We start from the raw sequence: 18,236 nt of genomic DNA on the forward strand, positions 1-18,236 counted from the left end.
TCTTTCATAGAAAATAGTGTTTGATCGGCTGGAGAGAGAGAGAGAGAGAGAGAGAGAGAGAGAGAAGTGCGAAGGTGGCCTATTATATATTAGGATACGGTATATTGAAAAAAAACAAATCGCGCCCTGTGGGGGCGCCACCCATGCGAATTTGAAATATTTTTTTCGCAGAAACCTCCCGAGGAATATTCTCACCAACTTCCCAAAGTTTCACGGCGATGTGATTAGAGGTGTAGTAATGCATAAAGGACACACAGACACACATACAAACATACATTGCTTTATATATATATATATATATATATATATATATATATATATATATATATATATATATATATATATATTTATATATATATATTATATATATATATATATATATATATATATATATATATATATATATATATATATATATATATATATATATATATATATATATATTAATTATCAAACAACGAAAACAGAAAATCAAAATCAATACAATATGAAATTGTGTGTCTGAATGTTGTTTGGATAAAATAATAACATAACATGTTATTTTTTCAAGATATATTTAATCAAAGTTTACCGATGGTTTACATCAATATAACTAAGAGCCAGAAAAAAGATGGCTTATCTATATTCTCTTGGCTGTTCGCCTAGATATCGACTTTGGGAGGCTCCAACTTCACTAGAGGAACATCGTTGGCCAGAGTCTTGGCGATGTGGGTAGCGTTCTGCCGTATTACATTACGGTCATCCGCCACGGCTGCTCGCTTGCGTAGCTTTGCTGCATCCCAGCGGAAATCAACGCTTTTGCCCATGACTTCATCGAACCTGCCAGTTATCTTAAAGACGTATCTATTTTCATTTAACAAAGCATTTATTACAGGTTTAACATTCGGGTATTTGTTTGTCATGTCGTTCCACAGCCAGGGCTGTAGGTTAGTTTCGCTTTGCTGTTTCAAGGCTGTGTAAAAAGGTGTGCTTGAATCGCCGAATCGGTAGTTAAAAGTGGGGCGGTTGTTGGTGCCGCGATACTGAGAGTGGAAGTTATTCTCGAGACGTAGAAAACCTTGGAGTTCGGTGGAAAACTTGACTATAACAGTTGCTGTGTAGGTCACAGAAGTTCTGGTTTTGGACATAATAAGACTCCATTTTGCAGCAGACTTTGCCTTCAGAGTTTTTGATGTGCTAACTGTGAATGTTTTCGACTGCTCTTTTTTGGTTTCATCGGTTGTAGCTGTGGTGGTCTCATATTTAAACGAATAGCCGGCAGAAGCTCCAAAACCTCCTATTGTATACATGACCTGCAGACCAAGCTCATGACTGTTTGTCCAAGAACTGGTTGTAGTGTGTGTGACACTACGGACAACAGTCTCAGCTCGCTCAATGGTCTTAGTAACTTCGTTTGGGTCATTGTTATATATCGTACCAGAGTCAACCGTTTCGGGTGTTAATTCTTGTGTTACAGGTGTTCCATACTTGATGTCCTTAAGCGCAAAGCTCCAATTACCATAGACCATGCTCAGACGTTTATCGCTCATCAAACCTTCACAGCGCGCACTTTTATCAGCAGCCCATGTGTCGGCGCTTCGTCTAAAGTCTTCCCCAACATTCGCGGCTCTACATCCTTGACAATAGCTATAACCCAAATAGTTTGCTAGTGACGCAATATTAGACATAGTGGTATCCATAATGCGGGTCTTTACTTTTTCTAGTGAATTCAACTCTTCCGGTGCTGTAGCGGTCTTGCAACATCGAAGTTTATCAAGGCAGTTGAGTTTATCACAACTACCGCGATAGATGCCGGTAACAAAGTAGGTGTCGTTACATTTACAAAGGCCTTTGTTATCAAAACATTTTGAGATATCATGGTCATAGCAATGTCCGTAGGATGGTGGGTGATCCGCTGGCCTTGAGCACCTACCGTCGTCAATGTTACTCAACAGGCCGATCTTGTTGTCACTCCTATACAAGCCAGTCATAAAATAACCAGCAGGACAGGTGGACCAGGTATTGGTTCTGTCCATCGTCGCCCAATCAGCGTACAGAGTGTGTGTATCGTTGCTCCAGGTCGAATTTCTGCTGCAGCATTCTACTTCGTCTAACAAATTCAACGGGTCATCGGTTGTTTTATCTTTCCTAGAGAAACCCGTAATGAAATCATTTAAACTTGTACACTGTGAGTGGCCCTGCCTGGCCATACTTGACCGCCAATCAGACCTGCTGCAACCAGCATCTGCTTTCATGTTCATCAGAGCCAGAAATAACAGTGCTCTGGTCGATAACATTTTTCAATCTATGAAATAAGATCGATAAAAACCTAGATAACAATTAAAGAATATTATATATATATATATATATATATATATATATATATATATATATATATATATATATATATATATATATATATATATATGCAATATACAAGGCTCAAAGTGAATGTGTTTTACATCGGAAGGGCTAACGTTTTTCGCAGGCACGGCTAGATTTTAAAAAAAATGACTTACTCGCTATCTATATATATAATTCTCTTCTGGGAGACGCTAGGAAACAGGTGCGCGGACCTTTGACCACAGGTGCTTTGACCATAGGGGCTTTGACCATAGGGGGTTTGACCACATGTGTTTTCTCAGCAGAGGATCTTTGATCACAGGTGGTCAAGCTGTAAGCTATGTTTACCTTCATGGAGTCGGGTTTAGTGACGGCTATTAGGGGCAGATAATTTAGTTTGAATCGATTTTAGACGTTGGGGGGGGGGTTATGGTCCTTAACGAGCTACTTATAGTGTTTTAAAGAAATATTTTAATCTGGGGGTGGGGGGGCTCCTCAGAGCGCCCCTCTACGTCCCTGACACATGGGTGGTCACCGAAGTGTGTTCTACCTCATTATTTCGGTGAGTGATTAATATGCACTAAAGGTTTTCATACGGTAGTGTAGGAAAACCCGTGTCCCGATAATTATTATCCAAGCGCAAGCATTGTTAACATTTAAATAACACAGTTTTAGATAAGAAGGACACGCGTCTAAGAACATATGATTGGTAATGCATTGGTTATATAGTTCTAATATATTTCGTCAGACTTTCTTCTATCCCCGCGGCAACGCGCGGGTGGGGCGGGTACGCTAGTAGTAAATATATTTTAACAAGTAGGCTCTAACTAATTAGACTAATCATTTATTATACTAGGTGTATGTACTATGTAGTGCCCTACTAACTAATTAATTACTAACTAAGGACTAAGATTAACTATTTACTATAATCTATATGACTAGTCTCTAAAACTAGTCTATACCAGCTACACATTTATAATATAAACTATGGGCCTAATTTATTTAACTTGTCTATTATTACTATTAACTTAAAATACTTCAATATACTAATTTTTTTTTAATTATTTAATATAGACTAGACTAGAGTAGATCTCTACAAACGTGTACTTAATACTAATTCTAATAGATCTACTGTCATACAATATATTTATATAAAGTTACTTAATTATAAGTCGTATAAGATCTATAGATCTAGATCTCTAGTTAGTATTAGATGGCTGATATATAGATCTAGATCTAGTACTAGATATAGTAGTATTTAAATATGTATCGAGTCTAGAATCTAGAACTAGATCTATTTTAGTATTTATACTAGATCTAGATCTAGTCTAGTACTAGATCTAGACAAGATCTAGATTCTCGCCAATATAAATCTATCTACTATCTACTATCTAGTCTAGATAATCTAGATCTAGATCTAGATTCTCGATATAAATTATAAATCTATCTACTATCTACTATCTAGTCTAGATAATCTAGATCTAGATCTAGATTCTCGATATAAATTATAAATCTATCTAGTCTAGATAATCTAGATCTAGATCTAGATTTTATTAGATCTAGACTCTAGACAACGGCTTATGTTCATACAAAAATATGAAAATGAGTGTAATCGATGGTTCCTAATCTACTTTAATTTTTAAAATTGTAGCTATAATTTTATAGCTTGACATGTTTTTTTTAAAAAAATTTTTTTAAAATTTAGTATGATTACATAGACTTTTCCTATCTATTAGCATGAATATTTTAAAGGCACGTAACTATATTTTAAAAGTCGGTATTAGGTCGATTTTTTTTGTTTGCGTTGTAAGCATCTGTTTTACAAGGAACGTATTATAATGAGAAAACGTAATGCTTTCATGTGTGAGTCAAACAACATCAGATGTCATGCTGTCTTTATGAAAGGGGAGCGAAACAACTGAAGAGGACAGACTAATTTGATGAGAGTCAGACATCAGAGCGTCGTTATATGAGTCAGACAGCAGAGTGTCATACACCATATGGTCGTTATGTGAGTCAGACTCACAGACTGTCGTTATGTGAGTCAGACTCACAGACTGTCGTTAGGTGAGTCAGACAAGATAACGTCGTTATATGAGTCAGACAAGAGACGGTTGTTATGGGATTCAGACAACATAGCGTCGTTTTGTGAGTCAGACACCAGACTGTCGTTATGTGAATCAGACAAAAGAGCGTCGTTCTGTGAGTCAGACAACAGAGCGTTTTTTGATTCAGAAGAAAGAGCGTCGTTACATTGGTCAGACAAGAGACTGTCGTTATGTGAGTCAGACAACATTAGGTCGTTATGTGAGTCAGAAAACAGAGCGTCGTTATGTGAGACAACATTACGTCGTTATGTGAGTCAGACAACATTATGTCGTTATGTGAGTCAGAAAACAGAGCGTCGTTATGTGAGTCAGAAAACAGAGCGTCGTTATGTTGGTCAGACGAAAGACTATTGTTATAAGAGTGAGACAAAAGACCGTCGTTGTGTGAAGTAAAAAAGATTTTCTTTATGAGAGTTGAACAACAGAATTTCGTTATGTGAGTAAGTCACATAATGTCGTTATTTCAAACATCACACGGTCGTTATGTGAATGAGACAACAGATAGTCATTATGCAAGTCAGACAGCAGGCGGTTTTAAAGTTAATCAGACACCTGGCTGTCGTTATGTGAGTATGTCTCAGAGTGCTGTTGTTTCAGACAACATACGGTCGTTATGTGAGACAAAAGCGGTCATTATGTGAGTCAGATATATATATATAAATATATATATATATATATATATATGTATATATATATATATATATATATATATATATATATATATATATATATATATATATACATATATAATACACATATATTTAATATAAATAAACTTCTTGGCTATACCTCATTTACCGCTATTGTGGCGATTTTTAAATTATTTGAATCGATAAAATAACTCAAACAGATTTTCAACGGTATATATTCAATACACAAATATGAAAATGAGTGTAATCGATGGTTCCCAAAAAGCTTTAATTTTTACTAATGTAAATATAACTTTGAAGGCGATATTAATTGCATAGTTCGATTTTTCTAAATGAGTTATGAAAAAAAATCTCTATTCTTTATATATATATATATATATATATATATATATATATATATATATATATATATATATATATATATATATATATATATATATATATATATATATATATATATATATATATATATATATATATATATATATATATATATATATATATGTATGTATATATATATATATATATATATATATATATATATATATACTAGCGTACCCAGCAGCGACAACTTTGCTTAAAATATTATAGAGATTAGCAAATTGCATAGATAAACAAAGATTTCCAAAGTAGTTCCTTTCTTTATAGTCTAAAATAGGAAGATTCACATATAAAAAAAAAATAAAAATAAATTAGGTTTGACTTGGTGTGTCTTGATCCAGCACCAGCTGTCTGGTATCAAGTACACTATCATCTCGGCTATAATTAGGTACCTTTTAAAATATGGAGAATAAAAGAAGTATTTAAAACAATAACTTACACGAATATGCCTATTTTTTCAAATTATTTTTTTTACCCAAAATTAGCCAGTTTCATTTCTAAACAAACAAAGATTTCTATAAAATATTTAAGTCCTGAAAAAGTTTATTATAGAAATTTCTTTTTGGAATAGATTCTACAGTAGATAGAGTCTAAATCTAGATCTATAATAGATCTTAGCGACGTAGCGTCTACGTCAAGTTTTTGCGTAGATTTAGATCTAGTCTAGATCTAGAATCCAAATAGATAAAATAATTTTTTAAAGTTTAGGCCGAGAATATCGTATTGTATAGTCTACATTTCATAGCGTACATAGCTCTAAATCATATTTGAATAAAATAGTTCATTTCTTTTTATTCTAAACTCGGAAGATGACGTCATCAGTTTCTTGCTCTTTTTTTAGTGTAAATAATAAGCGACGTCATTATTAAATGCGTTCTTTTCCCAAGTTTATACACTTTTCCGGTTGCATAAATAAAATTGTTCTTCTACATTCGAATACGCCTTTATTTTTTATTTTTCTTCTTTAAATAAAATTGTGGTTATACATTTAAAACATCTAACATATTATTTTCAACAAAAGTCCGTATAAAGTTCTTGATATATCGCTGTAGATTCTGATGTGATGTCCGGCGAAAATATTTTGCGGACAGACAGACAGAGAGAGAGAAAGAGAGAGAGAGAGAGAGAGAGAGAGAGAGAGAGAGAGAGAGAGAGCACCCCATGCGAATGGCTATCTCTGTTTTTGTCAATGATCTGATCACTGAGTAAGTAATAGATATACCCGCACTTCCTGTTTGGATCAGCCGACTAACTCAATGATAATTGCTCCGTCTCTAAGCAGTTTGAATCTATAAATAGAATAACAAAAGGAAGGAAACGAAATTTTAAACTGATTTCCGCCATTAAAAAAATAACATGAAACCTACAGTTCACGACACATCGCATAGGAATTTAAAATAAATATTAGGCCTATAGGTTTAATACATATTGCATAGAATATAGAAAATTAGATCTAGTGTTCTGGTTAGTAGTTATTTCATGTTTATTAGAATATAGTCTAGAATCTAATCATACGGCTGCATAAAAAGAAAGTTTGAAGGAAATAAATAGGAATCTAGAGAAGCGGAGGTAAGAAGGTTAAATTAGTAATTTACATGATTTTTATTGTAGTTTCACTGTTTGTTAGGCCCAATTATTAAATCTTTAGATCAGAGGTCCGGCTTGATCATGTGTGGTATCTATTGTGGTGCATTGGAATGAAAAGCCCACATACTTAAATATAGAATCTAGTAGGCCTATACTATAACTGTACTGCCCTATACTTTAAATTTGTTTCCACAAGAAAAAAGCCTATTTACTATTAGGCCTATTAGTTATAATTTAATTAAATTGAAATATTTGATTATCTTTATAGTTTATAGTGAATGCATGCTAATAAGCATTATTCAAGCTGCTGTTATATTTAGGCTCATATGCCTATATACTCTATAGCTTAGGCTATATACTATAGACTATATATTATATACCAATATTGTGCATAAAACTTAAAGCATGTAAGCATACACAATAATAATTATCATTAGACCTATAGTAACTTAGACTCGTACTATTTAGTACTACTTTAATAGTACCTTTAAACTATTAGGCATAATGAAATAATGATTAGGCCTAATGATTTCAGTGTTTTCCGCACTCGAGAGGAAAGAGGTTGCAGGGAACTTAGAGACTAATCTTTGCCAATATACTGGATTTCTGGTGATGACAATAGCAGCAGATAGTATGCGGCTCAGTTAATACTAAAAACAATTGATTTTACTAATTAGTGGTAAGCTCTTTTTTAAAATAATATATTATAACATGGTATCGCAAAGGTTCAGGTTGTCCAATAAATGGTAATTAGAGTCAGGTTTAGGACTATAGTTTAATGCTTGGTTAGTAATATGCATCAAGTTGGGAAAGACATAGAAATTGAAATACATAGAATTTAATGTGTTCATTCGCAAACGTTACTATTTAAATTTTTTTAGGGCTGCTATTTATTGCTGAATAATAAAATCACTATACTTATCCACTATATTATGTTTAAATAAAGTGAGTTTAGATCAGTCGAGTAAATAAATTTAATAGCAAGACATAGCTAAAATTTACAATGAATATATATATATATATATATATAAATATATATATATATATATATATATATATATATATATATATATATATATATATAATTTGATTGCTATTTTATAAAAGTATGTAAATCACAGAACAAACATTACTTTATATTATTTCTACAACTTAACAAAAATGCTACTACTTTGATGGATTGCACTAAATAGGGGTTGGCTTTAATTTAATAATTTGTGAGATCATTACTATGAAGTAAAACTTGGGTGTAATCCAAATCCACCCAGTTGCCGGGGCAAGGTACCAAACATGATGTCCAGTAGAGGGTTAAGAAAGTATCATTATTAAATCACTATTAAACCCCTCCTCGCCTACGCCATTGCTTGTATGCATATGGACGTTATCGGAATTTACTGTATTGCTTATAAGTCGAAAATGCGAAAAAGACACGTTTAACATTACTAGTTTGAAGAATAACATTCATGTTAGCCGAAACAGGTGTATTCTAAAGTTGTTTAAATTCATTTTATTGTTTATTACGATTATGTTGTCGTAAAATATAGGCCTATTTAAAAAAAGCATAACTAAAAAGTGTTTAAACGCATTTTCTTCTTAGAAAAGCCGCACATGCATGATATCATTAACATTACGGCAAATCAAACCCTTGAAGAAGCCCCATCAACCATTCAATTATTACGATGGGCAACAAATAAAACGCCCGCATCAAGGTACAGTCGTTATGCTTTCGACATTAGCTCAACCTCGGCAACTAACGTGTCCCAAAACCAAGAATTGAAATCTTGACCCATTATTCTGATTAATTAGTGGTTAAACATCTTTAGGCATCTGAAAACGTTAGTTTTTAATCTAGTGTACTCAAAAAGGAACAACATAAAGCTTTATGCCGCCTTAAAAACCCAATCCCATGTTACGCAAGGCGTCGATAGAGAAAGAATAAGGCTTTGAGTCAGAACAGGCAAGGGCTTAGATTACTGCCAAAATACCTAATCTGTAGACCTCACAAGTCTAGACGATATATTTGTGCCTCTGTTTTTAGACTTTCAGAACAAATGCATGTGATGTGGTCAGTAGGTACATAAAAGAGAAAAGTAGTTTTAATCTAGAGACTTCAAACATTTCTGAAGGACCGAATTTGAACTTGTAGGCCGTGGTGTCGATGCCAAAGTTTAGCGTCGTCCGCAAAGATAAGCTATCGTTATATCATCTCTATGCCCATATTGTGACAGATATTTACAAATGTGTCTAATATAGGACAGAATACATAGCTACTCAACAGAGATAAGCGCAATCACTTGTCCACGACTTAAGAAACCACTGTACTGCAAAACCCACCTAAATGGAAAATGTCTTAGATGTGTGTTTTAATACAAATGTGTACCTCGTCGCGAGTTAGGACCTGTAGGTAGTCTGTTACTACTCTATATCTAAAAACAATAAAAAGATAACGTGAATTTTATTTGTTCAATTTCTTGGTTAACTGTATTTGTTGCATCTTGTTTAATTTTGTTAATATTGATTAACCTAAAGGGTTCAAATGTAACAAAGAAAATTGTGACTAAGTTTCCGGGTGTGGGTATGCGGACACTAGTTAAAGTAGGCCCTATATATCTATTTATATTTATAGAAATGAAGGTATGTTTATCTGTTTGTCCTATATGAATTACTACATCTTTTCATCGGATCGCCATAAAACTTTGTGAACAGAGTTTTTTTCCAGGAATCTATTCGGATGGGGGGGGGGGGGGGGGGGGGAAGCAGAGCCCCCCCCACCCCCCGAAGAAAGTCTATCGACCCCCCCCCCCCCCCCCACCCCCGAACGAAACGGAATTTATATAGAAAAAAATACTTTTAAAAGTGTCCGCACGCCCCCCGCCCCCCGGAAAGATTTCGCCAGGGCGGCACCCTAGCAGGAAGCAGAAGCGTAGCAACCTATTCCGGCAGCCGGGGCGAACTATCAATTATGTGCCAACCCTATTCAAACGCTGGCAAAAAGGCGCCCATCCCTACATACACTCCCCTATATAAAATAATTGAGGATATCAGCCATGTATAAATCTGTTTTCTTAAATTTTACTGAAGAATGAGGATTTTTTTAAAAATTGTCTACCCCTTTTGGCGCCCCATTCGATCTGGGGTCTCTGACAGGAAGCAATGCAATTTTTCTCCATAAAAATAAAAGCCAGATGCAATTTGACACTGTTCGTACGAGAGTCATTAAATTTTGGGTAGTTGGTGAAAAGGGTTTCGAGAAAGAAAAAAGTTCTTAAGTGTGGCACCCTGGGAGGGTTCGATTTTTCTAATTATACGATTATGAGCTCAGAATCCAGAGGGGAATCCAGAGGGGCTATCTCATCAATTGCGGTCATAGGTAATACTAGATTCAGCAGAGGCGCAGCGAGGGGGCGGGGGGTACATATGTCCCCGGGCGCCAACCCTAGGGGCGCCAAAATGGTTGGAAAAATTTAAAAGCTCATTTTAGCTATAGTTTTGCATTATAAATATTTAAAAAATACGGGGAGGGGGCGCCAAATTGAAAGTTTGTCTCCGGCGGGAGGGGGGGGGGGGGGCGCCAAATTGAAAATTTGTCCCCAGGCGCCAGGAATGGTGCTACGCCTCTGAGATTCAGTGATAAAACTACACCAGGTTCATCCGCCAGCTCCCCGGCGGTTGAGTGGCCCAGAGCGGCCAAGACCCATCTCGGGCGACTCTACGGTTTAGATGGGCTACTATAAATGTTCACTAAGTAGAATAATGAGCGCCCGCCGGCGCCCTGGCAGTTGGCGACAGCGAGCGCCCGGGCTCTACAGAGAGTGCCTCCTTAAAGAGCACCCTACAATAGGGACACGGTGGCACACGACATTTTATAATTAAACCGAATTAGGGGCGCCCTTGCGGAAATATAACCAGTGGCTCCCTGGAGCGCCAAGGGACGCGTCTCTAACACATGGGCGGTCGCCAATGTGTGTTCTACCTCACTATTACAGAGGTAGATTAACGTACACTCAAGGCTTTCATACAGTGAGCCTTGGTGCGTCTAGGCGGCAGTGTGGACAAACCCGCGCCCCAAAAACGAATATGTGGGTTTGTTTGTTTAAGCATTATCAAAGATTTCATTCGTTTGTCATTCAAATTTGAGAAGTTAATGCTAATACCCCTGTGGTGGTTTCTACGAAAAAAAAATCGATTTGGTGGCGCCCTGGCAGGGTTCCATTTAGCTCCCCGGGTTTTCCCGTGAGTACTATGGTACCTTTGTTCGTTTTAATAATTGCGAAACGCTATGAATATGATGGGCTACTATAATCGCTCACTATACCGAGTGAGGCGCCTTCCTACCTACGCCCACTTACCTACATACCTAACTCCCTGCCTACGTACCTACCTATCTACTAACCTGCCTGCGCTGCTGCCTGCCTACCTACTTTCCTACCTACCGTTATTCCTGCCAAACTGCTTTCCTTCCACCCCGCCTGTCTACACACCTAACATCCTACTTGCACACACACATATCTTCGTATGTATATATGTATGTGTTAGTGTGCTCTAGGACTATGTATTTTTACATTTTTGTTGTTACGTAGAACTATTCAGTATAAAGGAGTTTCCTTTTTTTTTGACGTTGTAACTGCCGCTAAAATATTCTTTTTTGTATGTGTGCATAAAATAGTGTAGGTTTATTAACAAAAGTAAATTTTAGTATGTATTTAAGTGTATATAATCATTTTCGTCAAGCCAATGTGTTCATAATCTTAAATTTAAAAACCCATGAAACTCGATAGCCAAAGATTTAGAATGAGAATAATTGCTATTTAACCAGTAACACCTATTCTAATTATTGTAATAATATTTTTTTAAAATAAGTATACACAGAGATAGATTGTTTTCTTATATAATTTATTTAAAAAGTCAACTGTATTTCATAACGAAAATTAACACAAAATACATTCGAATAGAAACTGTCAAGGGAGACTACTCTAATATTTGTAGGAATAATAGTTTTTATTTAGAGTTTTTTTTTTTTATTATTAGAAGAAAAGTTAATCATGTAGGTTCTATAAAAGATTACCTTGCATTTAAAAAAAAAAGATATTCGATAGGTTTAGAATGAGAAATAGTCAAAATTATTTATTATATTCATTAGTTGTTTTTTTTTAATAATATAGTACAAAGACCTGTTTTAATTATTTTTTAAAAATCTTATTTTAATTAATAAATTATAAATGAAGATCGAGGATCTATATTTTTAAAAAAATAGTTTAACTGTCCCTAAACAATTGTATCAATCGCTGAGAAATTCAGAATTAATAATTACGTTTAACGCTTTATTAATTAAACGAGTTGAATTATTTCCGTTTTGAAAACTCTCTCTCTCTCTTTATAACTACTAACGCTTTATCATTGAGTTTCTTAAGAGAAAAATACAGGAGAGCGGTAGTTATCATTGACTCTGTCGTTGATAATTTCATTGAGTCTTTCATAGAAAATAGTGTTTGATCGGCTGGAGAGAGAGAGAGAGAGAGAGAGAGAGAGAGAGAAGTGCGAAGGTGGCCTATTATATATTAGGATACGGTATATTGAAAAAAAACAAATCGCGCCCTGTGGGGGCGCCACCCATGCGAATTTGAAATATTTTTTTCGCAGAAACCTCCCGAGGAATATTCTCACCAACTTCCCAAAGTTTCACGGCGATGTGATTAGAGGTGTAGTAATGCATAAAGGACACACAGACACACATACAAACATACATTGCTTTATATATATATATATATATATATATATATATATATATATATATATATATATATATATATATATATTTATATATATATATTTATATATATATATATATATATATATATATATATATATATATATATATATATATATATATATATATATATATATATATATATTAATTATCAAACAACGAAAACAGAAAATCAAAATCAATACAATATGAAATTGTGTGTCTGAATGTTGTTTGGATAAAATAATAACATAACATGTTATTTTTTCAAGATATATTTAATCAAAGTTTACCGATGGTTTACATCAATATAACTAAGAGCCAGAAAAAAGATGGCTTATCTATATTCTCTTGGCTGTTCGCCTAGATATCGACTTTGGGAGGCTCCAACTTCACTAGAGGAACATCGTTGGCCAGAGTCTTGGCGATGTGGGTAGCGTTCTGCCGTATTACATTACGGTCATCCGCCACGGCTGCTCGCTTGCGTAGCTTTGCTGCATCCCAGCGGAAATCAACGCTTTTGCCCATGACTTCATCGAACCTGCCAGTTATCTTAAAGACGTATCTATTTTCATTTAACAAAGCATTTATTACAGGTTTAACATTCGGGTATTTGTTTGTCATGTCGTTCCACAGCCAGGGCTGTAGGTTAGTTTCGCTTTGCTGTTTCAAGGCTGTGTAAAAAGGTGTGCTTGAATCGCCGAATCGGTAGTTAAAAGTGGGGCGGTTGTTGGTGCCGCGATACTGAGAGTGGAAGTTATTCTCGAGACGTAGAAAACCTTGGAGTTCGGTGGAAAACTTGACTATAACAGTTGCTGTGTAGGTCACAGAAGTTCTGGTTTTGGACATAATAAGACTCCATTTTGCAGCAGACTTTGCCTTCAGAGTTTTTGATGTGCTAACTGTGAATGTTTTCGACTGCTCTTTTTTGGTTTCATCGGTTGTAGCTGTGGTGGTCTCATATTTAAACGAATAGCCGGCAGAAGCTCCAAAACCTCCTATTGTATACATGACCTGCAGACCAAGCTCATGACTGTTTGTCCAAGAACTGGTTGTAGTGTGTGTGACACTACGGACAACAGTCTCAGCTCGCTCAATGGTCTTAGTAACTTCGTTTGGGTCATTGTTATATATCGTACCAGAGTCAACCGTTTCGGGTGTTAATTCTTGTGTTACAGGTGTTCCATACTTGATGTCCTTAAGCGCAAAGCTCCAATTACCATAGACCATGCTCAGACGTTTATCGCTCATCAAACCTTCACAGCGCGCACTTTTATCAGCAGCCCATGTGTCGGCGCTTCGTCTAAAGTCTTCCCCAACATTCGCGGCTCTACATCCTTGACAATAGCTATAACCCAAATAGTTTGCTAGTGACGCAATATTAGACATAGTGGTATCCATAATGCGGGTCTTTACTTTTTCTAGTGAATTCAACTCTTCCGGTGCTGTAGCGGTCTTGCAACATCGAAGTTTATCAAGGCAGTTGAGTTTATCACAACTACCGCGATAGATGCCGGTAACAAAGTAGGTGTCGTTACATTTACAAAGGCCTTTGTTATCAAAACATTTTGAGATATCATGGTCATAGCAATGTCCGTAGGATGGTGGGTGATCCGCTGGCCTTGAGCACCTACCGTCGTCAATGTTACTCAACAGGCCGATCTTGTTGTCACTCCTATACAAGCCAGTCATAAAATAACCAGCAGGACAGGTGGACCAGGTATTGGTTCTGTCCATCGTCGCCCAATCAGCGTACAGAGTGTGTGTATCGTTGCTCCAGGTCGAATTTCTGCTGCAGCATTCTACTTCGTCTAACAAATTCAACGGGTCATCGGTTGTTTTATCTTTCCTAGAGAAACCCGTAATGAAATCATTTAAACTTGTACACTGTGAGTGGCCCTGCCTGGCCATACTTGACCGCCAATCAGACCTGCTGCAACCAGCATCTGCTTTCATGATCATCAGAGCCAGAAATAACAGTGCTCTGGTCGATAACATTTTTCAATCTATGAAATAAGATCGATAAAAACCTAGATAACAATTAAAGAATATTATATATATATATATATATATATATATATATATATATATATATATATATATATATATATATATATATATATATATATATGCAATATACAAGGCTCAAAGTGAATGTGTTTTACATCGGAAGGGCTAACGTTTTTCGCAGGCACGGCTAGATTTTAAAAAAAATGACTTACTCGCTATCTATATATATAATTCTCTTCTGGGAGACGCTAGGAAACAGGTGCGCGGACCTTTGACCACAGGTGCTTTGACCATAGGGGCTTTGACCATAGGGGGTTTGACCACATGTGTTTTCTCAGCAGAGGATCTTTGATCACAGGTGGTCTATCAACTGGTGTTTGATCACAAGCGCTGTGTCCGGCTTTTATCATAGGTGTGATACAATTAACACGATTTTATACATGTTTCCTGAGAGTATGTTAATAGAAATTAACATGTATTTTTAAAAAGCCTAGAACTATATTTTAGTCTCCACATAAAGGCTGGTGCTAGGCCTCATAGATTTATTTTAAATATAAATGAAACACAAATAATGCGACATATAACAAGTTTCACAAATAAATAATGTATATGTACTTGAAAATATATAGCATATATAAAGGATAAAAAATGATACGTGCTATACTCTCCAAGATTCTCCATGGTTTTGACATAGAGTTGTTTAGATGACTTGTATTTATACATGATGATTTAACATATTATTACATCATGTCGAAATTTAAAATATAATTTAGCAACTTTTAAAATAAATCATTACAATATATGGACAGCATTGGACAAACCACCTGAGATCAAAGACCCTATGTGGACAAAACATCTATGATCAAAGTCGGACGCAGCGCTTGTGATCAAACACCAGTTGATAGACCACCTGTGATCAAAGACCCTCTGCTGATAAAACACCTGTGGTCAAACCCCCTATGGTCTAACCCCCTATGATCAAACCCCCTATGGTTAAAGCACCGCTATGGTCAAAGCCCCGCTGTGTTCAAACCCCTATGGTCAAAGCCCCTATGGTCAAAGCTCCGCTGTGGTCAAACCCCCTATGGTCAAACCCCCTATGGTCAAAGCCCCGCTGTGGTCAAACCCCTATGGTCAAAGCCCCTATGGTCAAAGCTCCGCTGTGGTCAAACCCCCTATGGTCAAACCCCCTATGGTCAAAGCACCTGTGGTCAAAGGTCCTAGGACCAGAAAACAAGCTGTAAACGCGCTCCCTACCATCCCCACCCCTACATGGTCTTAGTGAGCTGTGGTTCACGCTATGTTTACCTTCATGGAGTCGGGTTTAGTGACGGCTATTAGGGGCAGATAATTTAGTTTGAATCGATTTTAGACGTTGGGGGGGGGGGGTTATGGTCCTTAACGAGCTACTTATAGTGTTTTAAAGAAATATTTTCAGTGTCAGCGCTGGTACTGTCGAATTCACAAATTATGAATTACTGAAAAGTAGAAAAAGACAACAACTAAATAGCGGCGTATGTTATGCCGCGGGTCGGCTCGTAGTGTAATATTCTTATAGTATATAAATGTAAGACTTAAAACAATAATTGGATGCTTTTTTTTAAAAAAAATTTCGTTTCCAAATGTATCATTTTAAGTAACGTCATGTCGAGTACAAAAAGTCTGAGAAAAAAAATCATCTTTTACACAATTTTACAAAGTGTACACATTACTTCACATTTTTAATTTATTTTCTATTACTTCCCTTGTTAAGTCACACAAATATTCTTTCCCTTTAAAACAACATTAAATTGGGGGGAAATAATTTTTATTTGTTTGTCAAAGAAATAAATATATAATTAGCATAGAGTTTAATACACTTAACGTAATGTTTACTAATTATTATTATAATAAATAACAGTTTAAAAGCCGTTTCTAAAAATATTTTTTGCTGCGTTGCTCGCAATAGTGTAATATTCTTAAAACGTTTAGTATCTAAATGAATGATTTAAAAATTAATATGGATGGTTTTGTAAAAAAAAATGATTTTTCATTCCAAACGTATCATTTTAACTTATTTTAAGTAAAGTTATGTATTCTAGCCAGAGGTATAAGGGGGGGGGGGGGGACACCAGTTTCACTTACGAAGGTGAAACAATCCTCATTAAATTCAGTTTCTTGTAAGTTTTGTATTTAAATCTAATAGTAGTCATAGTGGGAAATCTTTAAGTCATACAGGTACGACTTTGATGGGCAATACCTTGTTTTAAGATGAGTAACGATTGATTGTATCCACCTTTGCAACCTCAACCATGGGTCAGCAACTGAGGATTTCTTCATCTGCTTTGTGCTTTAAGACAATTCGAGCTTTAGATCTCTCTGTCAACTCATTTTCCACTTCCGTTTAAAAGATTCGTCTAGCTTTACTCTACGGTCTCTGTGTGTGGTGGGAGTGGAAGCGGTCTTTCTTTTTGCCCCTCTGTTTCCAAGGGAGTCAGCTTTTTTCATTGCCTGCTAAGCCGACGTGGCCAGGCACCCATTGGAAGCAGACTTTTCTGCCCAGGAGTTTTGCAACGCTCGCGGCACCATAAAACATCGACGATGCAACAAATCGTCTTTTGAATCAATATAAACTATGATTATATTGTATTACGATTCAGACGTAACTATGTAAAACATTTCTATTTAGACCTAAAAATCTATGCGTAGATTAGTCATGTGAATGAATTGTTTGCTCAGAAAAAACCAAACACCTAATTTTTTATCGGTTTTAAACCCAATCCTAGTTGAAAACTGCAGTACTTCCGATTTAGAAACGCGCATGTTGCTTACATCTATAAAACAACTGTTCCATTTTTCCATGCAGTTAGTTTACTCTATAGGACTAAGTAACTTTTTATAATAAGCTCATTGTTTGATTTTCCGCGACTAAATACATGCCTTTTTAAGGTAAAGTGGACATAATATTTCTTGAGGTCTCGGAAATAAATGGAAAGCTAGAGGGTATGTGACGTAATTGTTAACAGTGCAAGGCTACAAAAAAAAAACACCCACCAAACTATTTTTAACAACATACGTATAATTACCTTAGTATGAAGATTCAGTCTATGTGCTGTGACTGACACAAAAGGAGACAGTTAAACATTGAAAGACAGTGGGCATCTTTTATACTGAAAAAACGCCCGCAGATCAAACTTACATTATTATGCATCAACTCATTACTGCCTTGTTTAATTTAAAGTTATAACTTCGTTCAAGTAGTTAATTAATTATTCAGTTAGACGTGGCAGTCAGCCAGTAAACAAATGATGATTGTTTTCATTGTACACGAATATTAGTTTTAGCAGGTAAAATATTTTGTATTAACTAATATTGAAACAGTTTAATAAATAAGATTAAGATTATTCAGTTGAAGTTAGGTTAGGTTAGGTTAGGTTAGGTTAGGTTAGGTTA

General features: G+C 35.6%; 2 protein-coding genes across 2 annotated transcripts; both read right to left on the reverse strand.

Moving 5' to 3' along the window:
* Positions 1–577: 577 nt before the first annotated feature.
* LOC131927548 (uncharacterized) lies at positions 578–2,240 on the reverse strand. The gene has a single exon (XM_059283253.1). It carries the CDS (start codon positions 2,238–2,240, stop codon positions 642–644), a length of 1,599 nt encoding a protein of 532 aa, XP_059139236.1. The 3' UTR covers positions 578–641.
* Positions 2,241–13,093: 10,853 nt separating this feature from the next.
* On the reverse strand, positions 13,094–17,944 carry LOC131927547 (uncharacterized). Its single transcript, XM_059283252.1, has 2 exons — positions 17,870–17,944; positions 13,094–14,800 (listed from the first exon to the last, which is right to left on the reverse strand). Exon 2 carries the CDS (start codon positions 14,790–14,792, stop codon positions 13,158–13,160), a length of 1,635 nt encoding a protein of 544 aa, XP_059139235.1. The 5' UTR covers positions 14,793–14,800; positions 17,870–17,944; the 3' UTR covers positions 13,094–13,157.
* Positions 17,945–18,236: the final 292 nt, after the last annotated feature.

This window comes from Physella acuta, unplaced genomic scaffold, assembly GCF_028476545.2.
Source record: "Physella acuta isolate Inbredline_101_S28 unplaced genomic scaffold, ASM2847654v3 ptg001415l, whole genome shotgun sequence".
NCBI lineage: Eukaryota > Metazoa > Mollusca > Gastropoda > Physidae > Physella > Physella acuta.